The sequence below is a fragment of the Palaemon carinicauda genome, chromosome 20, assembly GCF_036898095.1.
Source record: "Palaemon carinicauda isolate YSFRI2023 chromosome 20, ASM3689809v2, whole genome shotgun sequence".
Classification (NCBI taxonomy): Eukaryota; Metazoa; Arthropoda; class Malacostraca; order Decapoda; family Palaemonidae; genus Palaemon; species Palaemon carinicauda.
This window is the reverse complement of record NC_090744.1, coordinates 51,717,902-51,726,668: the sequence shown is the minus strand read 5'-3', so window position 1 is coordinate 51,726,668 and position 8,767 is coordinate 51,717,902. Positions and strand designations below refer to the sequence as shown.

Sequence of the window (8,767 nt, the reverse complement as noted above, 5' to 3'; positions counted from 1 at the left end):
GTGTGGGAGTTTGTGAGTGGGGTCAATGCCCGAAGGAAGGTCGAGCAGGAAGAGTTTGAGAGAGAGAGAGAGCGAGAGCATGAATTGAAGATGTGTGAACAGGATATCCAGCTAGCACGGCTAAACAGTCCTCACCCCAGCGGCACTCAAAATGGCCAAAGCTTCCCCTCCATGCCTGTCCACACACTCATTCCTATGTGGGACAACAAGGATCCTGTGAGGTGGCTAAATAAGGTGTAGTCCGTGTTTCAGACGTGTGCCGTAGCGGAGGATATGAAGACCCTTCTACTGTCAAAGCATATGGCTGGGAAAGGGAAGAATGCTCATGCTGCTCTCCCCGCCGATAAACAGGGTAATTTTGAGGCCGTCAGGAAGGCCTTGATTGAGGCCTATAAACTAAGTCCGGAAAATTGGCGCTGTCTGTGGCGTGGGCTCACCAAGTCCCCCACGACATCTTGGTCTGATTGGGGTTTTCAGAAGGATAGGCTCAACACCCTTTGGGTTGAGGTTGCAAAGTTCACTACTTACCACAACCTCTTAGAGCTCTTCAAAATCGAGGACTTACACAGGAACGCCCCACAGGCGCTCTCAATTTACATCTCTGAGAAAAATCCAGCCACATTTAGAGCATGCTGCGAGTAGGCGGATGAGTACGAGCTAGTCCGGTTCAACTTGGGGCCCCCCAGCACAGTCCCATCGGGTAAGTCTAAGCCCCGGCAATATCCAATCTCCCCTTCCAAGTGTGGCCATTGCAGGAGATCTAACCACATGGAAGCAAACTGTCGGCTGAAGCTATCCGGTCAGTCAACTAAGTCCACGAAGCAGAAGAATAAGCCCAAGGTTAAGGTGGCGAAGCCGAACTATGCCAGTGTATACTGCGAGGTATGTAAGTGCTACAGACACACTAAGAACTACTCACTATGTCCCAGCAAATCCTCAGCCTCTTCTCCAGCTGCCCTCTCAATCTCTATCCGTGAAGCTCCCAAAAGACAGCCTGCTGTTGGGAGATCACAGTAGCTCTGCCTGAAGGAGACGGCTCTCCGCAGTCGGTCAGAGCATTACAGGATACTGGTGCAGACATTTCACTAATCTTATGGCACCAGGTGCCTATCGGTGCCGAATTTCAGCAGGAAAATCGCATGACGGTCCGTTGGATCGAAGGAGTAACTAAGGATCTTCCTACTGTGGAGATGAGAGTGACCACGCCCCAGCTCAGCAAAAGGTGCAGGCTAGGGGTAGTGAGCGATCTCGGGCATGAAGGCTATGACTTGCTCTTGGGACAAGACCTCCTAAGAGGCATACAGCGCGTGCCCCTCAGGTGCATAAAAGCAGTCGACCCGGAGCCCGGGACTGAGAACGCCCCTCCTGAAGAAGACAAATGGCTAGCTGACATTGACCTTGGAGAAGTACCTTGGCTAAGTGAGGTGGCGCGAGAACCTTCCTCCTATAGCAATGAGTCTGAGCCTCGTACCCCGGAAACCTATTCGGAAGGAGCGATGCTGCTCACCACCACAGGGAATGAAGCTAGCTCAAATACTAGCCCAGTGGTCTCGGGGTAGTCTGAGGGAGAAGCGTCCATTACCCCAGAGGACCTCGGGTGTCGGACGGAGCTTATCAAATCTCAGTTGTTAGACGAGACACTGAAAACCTACAGGGAAGTTGCTTATTCAGACGAAGCAGAGATAATTAACCTCTCAAAGGAGAATTTCCTGCTGAAGTAAGGGGTACTCTTCAGAGTCACCCGAGGCCCTCACGATCCTGCAGAATCCCTTCGCCGGCAAGTAGTTGTTCCCCGTAATCTCCGCTTGGCGGTGCTACGTATGGCTCATGAGGGATTGGGAGGACACTTTGGTGTGAAACACACTACCCACCTGATCCAGCCTCGTTTCTTCTGGCCGGGATTAAAAAAGAGTGTTAAGGCTTGCGTAGCTTCCTGCCATCCGTGCCAAGTTGCTGGTAACCCAAACCAGGTGGTGCCGAGGGCTCCTCTCCAACCCATTCCATCTGCAGGTATCCCCTTCCATGATGTACTAGTGGACTATGTGGGTCCCCTGCCCCGTAGTAAGCGTGGAAATCATTTCTTATTAACCATGATTGATCGGTTCACGCGCTACCTCAAAGCTGTACCGACCAGGTGCGCCAATGCCAGTCATGCTGTCAGAGGACTGACACATTTTTTTTGTAGGTTTGTGTTTCCAGCCACAGTCCAGTCGGATAAGGGCTCTCACTTCATGACAAGAGAGTTTAAGGCAGCAATGGAGTACCATGGTGTCCACCACCAGACCTCTACTGCATATCATCCAGAGAGCCAAGGACTCGTGGAACGCTCCCACCAAACGCTAAAAAGAGTCTTGCCGAAGTTAAGGGAGGCTGGCTCTTCGGATTGGGAGGAGAACTTGCCTTATGCTCTGTTCGCCGTCCACCAGGCACGCTCAGAAACAACAGGATAAAGTCCTTTTGAGTTGCTGTACGCTCACTCCACATGTGGGCCACTTGACATACTCTATGAAGCTTGGGAGGACTCCTCCAAGGCCTCCTGGGTGGAAGAGCTGCCAGAGATACAGGCTAAGTTACGAACTGCCTGGGAAATTGCCAAGGCTTCCGAGGCGAAGGTACAGGGCATCACAAAATATCACGTAGGTCGTGAAGCACAGGATCGAAGTTTTGAAGTGGGAGACCAAGTTCTGGTTCTCCGCCCAGGAGAACAGAGACCGTTAAGCACAAAATTTACGGGCCCTCACAAGAATATTGGGAAGAAGGGTAAATTAAATTACCTAGTGGATTGCGACATAAGACGAGCCAAGTGGCTCCATATCAAGCTGCTTAAGCCCTATCAACAAAGGGCGAATGTGGTGGGTACTGTTACCCAGATCCACTCACCCGAGAGCAACTCCGAGGTTCTGGCCAACTTTAAGCTGGTCACTCCTGCTTTGGACACTGTTAAGAGGGGTGTTGTCAAGAACCTCCTGCTACAGCACCCACAGGTAGTGCGAGACACACTGGGTCACACCCAACTATTAGAACACAAGATTGACTTGGTCCCAGGAACGTGTCCGACCCGCCAGTATTATTATCGGTTAAACCCCCAACAGGCTGAAAGGGTGTCGGAACAGATAAAGTTGCAGCTCAGCTTAGGTCTCATTGGGGAAAGTGAAAGTCCATGGGCATCACCGGTGGTGCTAGTGCCAAAAGAGGGAGGAGGGGATAGGCTATGTATAGATTTCTGCAAATTGAATGCGGTGACAAAACCTGAGTCCTACCCACTCCCTCGCATTGAGGATTGCTTGGAGAGCTTAGGTGAATCCCCTTATCTAAGTAAGATCGACCTAGAAAAGGGCTACTGGCAGGTACCACTAGCAGAGGAGTCGCGGCCACTGACCGCATTCATAGCCCGAGATGGACTTTACCAGTGTTGGGTGATGTCTTTTGGTCTTCGGAACGCACCCAGCTGCTTTCAGAGACTCATGAACAAGGTACTAGCGGGGATTTCCAACTGTGTGGTCTACTTAGATGACATCGTCAATTTCTCCAAGACCTGGGAAGCACACCTCCTAACTCTAGGGAAGGTGCTGAGGGCCCTCCAAAAGGCAAATTTGGTCATCAACCTCAAAAAATGCACGTTTGGCGGGACTGAGATTACATACCTGGGCCACCAAGTAGGAGGGGGAAAATAATGCCCAAATATGCAAATATCCGTGCAATACAAGAGATGTCCTACCCTAGAACTAAGAAGGAAGCCCAATGATTCCTGGGGATGGTACAGTACTTCCGGAGGTTTGTGCCAAACTTTTCTCAGGTAGCCGCTCCCATCACAGACTTGTTCAAAGGAAAAAGGCAGTTCTTCTGTACGGATGAATGCCGGGCGGCCTATGACCACCTAAAAGGCATTTTAATGAGCCGTCCCGTGCTCCGTGCACCAGACTACACTAAACCTTTTGCTCTCGCTGTGGATGCCAGTGACATGGGGGTGGGAGCTGTCCTCCTGCAGGAGGAAGATCAAGTCCAACACCCTATTACATACTTCTCAAAGAAACTGAACCCTGCTCAAACTAGGTACAGTACTATTGAGAAAGAGGTCTTAGGCATGGTCTTATCACTGAAGCATTTCGAATCATATCATGCTGACCATAAGTTCCCACTCACACTCCTAACGGACCATAACCCTCTGACTTACTTGACGCAGTTCCGAAATAAAAATAAGAGACTCATGAGGTGGTGCACGGACCTCCAAGACTACAATTGGAAGGTCTAGCACATAAAAGGCACAGATAATAAAATAGCAGATGTCCTCTCCAGACATTAGTGCTCAGGGCACAGTGCCATGTCCCTAGCCTGTAGTCATAGTCAGTAGGTAAATCTAGTTTGTATGAAAAAATATTAATTGGCCTTGGTGTCTCCCCAGGTAGATAAATTCGAGGAGCCATCTTGGCATCATTATTTGTATTTGATTTATTTTTATGTATTTATTTTATCTTTTTGCATATATGTTAATTTTTTTTTTAACTTTATGCCTACCACTGCACTAGGTCACTTAACTTTAACCATTTTTGCATTTTAATTTTCAATTTTGCATTTTTTTAAATTTTTCAGTTGCTGCCTCACAGCCAGCATACTTATTTCTACATGGTACTTAAAGTTAATTTACCATCAAATTAAAGTAAAATTATGACTCTAGTTGCAGCTTAAGTATTAATTCATTATCGTGGTGAGACTCACTGAGGGAGGAGTCATTAAGGCTAGTGGCTTCAGACCTTGCTTGCAGAGTTCTTGTCCTGTTTTAGGACAAAATCTCTGCTAAAATGGGGGGCTGTTAGTAATGGCGGTCATTTCGCCACCCCTCTACCAAATAAAGACCCCACCAGCAAGGACTTTGTTGGCCGGCCCCGAGTTTTGGGACAGTAAACAGAGTCTCACCCACCCCCCAACCTTCCTATACCAGTCTACTCCCCTTGAGATCTAATTTTCAGCAACCTTTTACGAGTCAATTGACAACATCGAGGTCCCAGGAGAAAGAGGGAGGCGAGATGTGAAGGATATAGCAGCACGTGACCAAGCCTGACCAATAGGACAGCGGTCAGGCCAATTCCCCCCTACCACCCCCAATTGGGGGCCAAGTGGGATTGAATCTACCCAGGGAAAACTGGGGATCTTTCTTCGTGACCCAGCCTCCATGAGGATAACATCTCCTCTCTTCACCCTCAAGACATCAGGGAGGCAGGACCTCTGTTTACATATCCTCCATACGGGAGGGACCAGAGTCCTTTTACTAAAGGTAAGGTGTGTGATTTTGAGATTCTCAATATCCTTACCCAACCTCCCATCCCTTCCTTATCACATCCCTTATCAGCTCTTGTCTTTGTGTGATTTTGCCTGGGGCTCTGATCCCGAGGTCGTTAAGAGAATCCAGACATTAATATATCAAAAATATATATGGCTTATTTGAATATGAAAAAACACGTAAAAATGTGCAAAATTTATCATTAATTGAATGCCAAGTAACAAACTACCAATTAGCTACGATGGTGAAGATGGGTTGATTTCAATTCTAAGTACAAAATACCTGAATTCGACAGGTATAAGTATAGTAGAATTGTCATTGACTTTTATCTTTCTTCGTGGCCAAGTGGGGTAGTCACTGTCTATATAAGCTTGCCGACCAGGGTTCGATTCCCGGCCGGAGCCAAGCTCTTGTCTTTGTGTGATTTCGCCTGGGGCTCTGATCCCGAGGTCGTTAAGAGAATCCAGACATTAATATATCAAAAATATATATGGCTTATTTGAATATGAAAATAACACGTAAAAATGTGCAAAATTTATCATTAATTGAATGCCAAGTAACAAACTACCAATTAGCTACGATGGTGAAGATGGGTTGATTTCAATTCTAAGTACAAAATACCTGAATTCAACAAGTATAAGTACAGTAGAATTGTCATTGACTTTTATCTTTCTTCGTGGCCAAGTGGGTTAGTCACTGTCTATATAAGCTTGCTGACCAGGGTTCGATTCCCGGCCGGAGCCAGGCTCTTGTCTTTGTGTGATTTCGCCTGGGGCTCTGATCCCGAGGTCGTTAAGAGAATCCAGACATTAATATATCAAAAATATATATGGCTTATTTGAATATGAAAAAAACACGTAAAAATGTGCAAAATTTATCATATATATATATATATATATATATATATATATATATATATATATATATATATATATATATATATATATATATATATTCTTATATAGATATATCTATAAAAATATATATATATATATATATATATATATATATATATATATATATATATATATATATATATATATATATATATATATATATATATATATATATATATATATATATATATATATATATATATATATATATATATATATATATATATATATATATATATATATATATATATATATGTATATGTATAGTATTATATGTACATATATATATATATATATATATATATATATATATATATATATATATATATATATATATATATATATATATATATATATATATATATATATATATATATGTATGTATATATACACATGGATATATATATATATATATATATATATATATATATATATATATATATATATATATATATATATATATATATATATATATATATATATATATATATTGTTTTATGCCCCCTGTGGCCGCGGGGGCATAAAACAATTAGAATAGCGCCAACGTTATCCTTGCTTGTCGTAAGAGGCGACTAAAAGGGACGGGACGAGGGGGCTGGGAGCCCCCTCTCCTGTAAAAGTATCCTGTGAGACAGCAACAAAGAGATGGAGCTGGGGGGAGAGTGACTGCTCCCCGCACTCTAGTTTTGGGGTGTTTGAATGTGCGTGGATGTAGTACGATAGAGAGTAAAAGATGTGAGATTGGAAGTATGTTTAGAAGTAGAAGGATGGATGTATTGGCCTTGTGTGAGACAAAGGTGAAAGGAAAGGGTGAAGTGATGTTTGGTGAAATGTCTGGTAGAGTGTCTGGGATTGAAAGGGGAAGAGCGAGAGAAGGTGTGGCTTTATTGCTGAGTGAATGGATGACAGGTAAAGTAGTGGAATGGAAGGAGATATCATCTAGGTTAATGTGGGTAAGGGTTAGGTTGGGTAGGGAATGTTGGGCGTTTGTCATTGCGTATGGGCCAGGTAGTGAGAAAAGTGAAGAGCGGAATGAGTTTTGGAATGAATTTACTAGGTGTGTAGAAGGACTGGGTAGAAGGAATTATGTAGTTGTTATGGGTGACTTAAATGCTAGAGTGGGTGCTGGAGAGGTAGAAGGTGTCATTGGAAAGTATGGCGTACCAGGTGAAAATGAGAGTGGTGAGAGACTGGTAGATATGTGTGTTGAACAAGAGATGGTAATAAGTGCTAGCTTTTTTAAGAAGAAAGATAAAAATAAGTATACATGGGTAAGAGTGGCAAATGGAAGAGTAGTAGAAAGGGCATTAATGGATTATGTGTTGATAACTAAAAGAATGTTTGGAAGATTGAAAGACGTGCACGTGTTTAGGGGTATGGCTAACGGTGTGTCGGATCATTTTTTGGTGGAAGGAAAATTGGTTGTAGCAAAAGAGTGGGGGAATAGAGTAGGTGGATGTAAAAGGGAGCTAGTGAGGGTTGAAGAGCTAATAAAACCTGGGGTAAAAAGTAAATATCAGGAAAGGTTGAAAATGGCATATGACGAGGTGAGAGTAAGAGAAACTGGTAATTTAGAGGAGGAGTGGAAGTTAGCAAAAGAAAATTTTGTTGGGATTGCAAGTGATGTATGTGGCAAGAAGGTTGTTGGAGGCAGCGTGAGGAAGGGCAGTGAATGGTGGAATGAAGGAGTGAAGGTAAAAGTGGGAGAGAAAAAGAGGGCTTTTGAAGAATGGCTGCAGAGTAATAGTATAGAGAAGTATGAAAAATATAGAGAGAAAAAGGTGGAAGTAAAGCGCAAGGTACGTGAGGCAAAGAGGGCAGCTGACCTGAGGTGGGATCAGGGACTGGGTCAGTCATATGAAGAGAATAAGAAGAAGTTTTGGAAAGAAGTGAAGAGAGTAAGAAAGGCCGGCACAAGAATTGAAGAGAAAGTGAAAGATGGAAATGGAAGGTTGTTAAAAGGAGAGGAGGCAAGGAAAAGGTGGGCGGAATATTTTGAAAGTTTGCTGAATGTTGAGGATGATAGGGAGGCAGAGATTATTACTGTTCCAGGTGTTGAGGTGCCAGTGATGGGAGATGAGAATGAGAGAGAGATTACAATAGAGGAAGTGAGGAGAGCACAAGATGAAACGAGAGTAGGAAAAGCATCTGGTATGGATGGTGTGAAAGCTGAGATGTTGAAGGAAGGGGGTGTGACTGTAATTGAATGGTTGGTGAGATTGTTTAATGTGTGTTTTGTGTTGTCAATGGTACCAGTAGATTGGGTCTGTGCATGTATTGTACCACTATATAAGGGTAAGGGAGATGTGCATGAGTGTTGTAATTCAAGAGGTATTAGTTTGTTGAGTGTAGTTGGAAAAGTGTATGGTAGAGTACTGATTAATAGGATTAAGGATAAAACAGAGAATGCCATCTGGGAAGTACAGGGGGGTTTTAGAAGAGGTAGGGGTTGTATGAATCAGATTTTTACAGTTAGGCAGATATGCGAGAAATATTTAGCAAAAGGTAAGGAGGTGTATGTTGCATTTATGGATATGGAGAAAGCATATGATAGAGTTGATAGGGAAGCAATGTGGAATGTGATGAGGTTATA

At 43.7% G+C, this 8,767-nt stretch overlaps 1 protein-coding gene across 1 annotated transcript; it reads left to right on the top strand.

Annotated features, from left to right (window-relative positions):
• Nucleotides 1-768: 768 nt before the first annotated feature.
• Nucleotides 769-3,674, top strand: LOC137659793 (uncharacterized). Its single transcript, XM_068394592.1, has 4 exons — nucleotides 769-882; nucleotides 990-1,555; nucleotides 1,736-2,426; nucleotides 2,532-3,674. The coding sequence occupies exons 1-4, from the start codon at nucleotides 769-771 to the stop codon at nucleotides 3,672-3,674; spliced, it is 2,514 nt and encodes an 837-aa protein (XP_068250693.1).
• The last annotated feature ends 5,093 nt before the right edge of the window (nucleotides 3,675-8,767 follow it).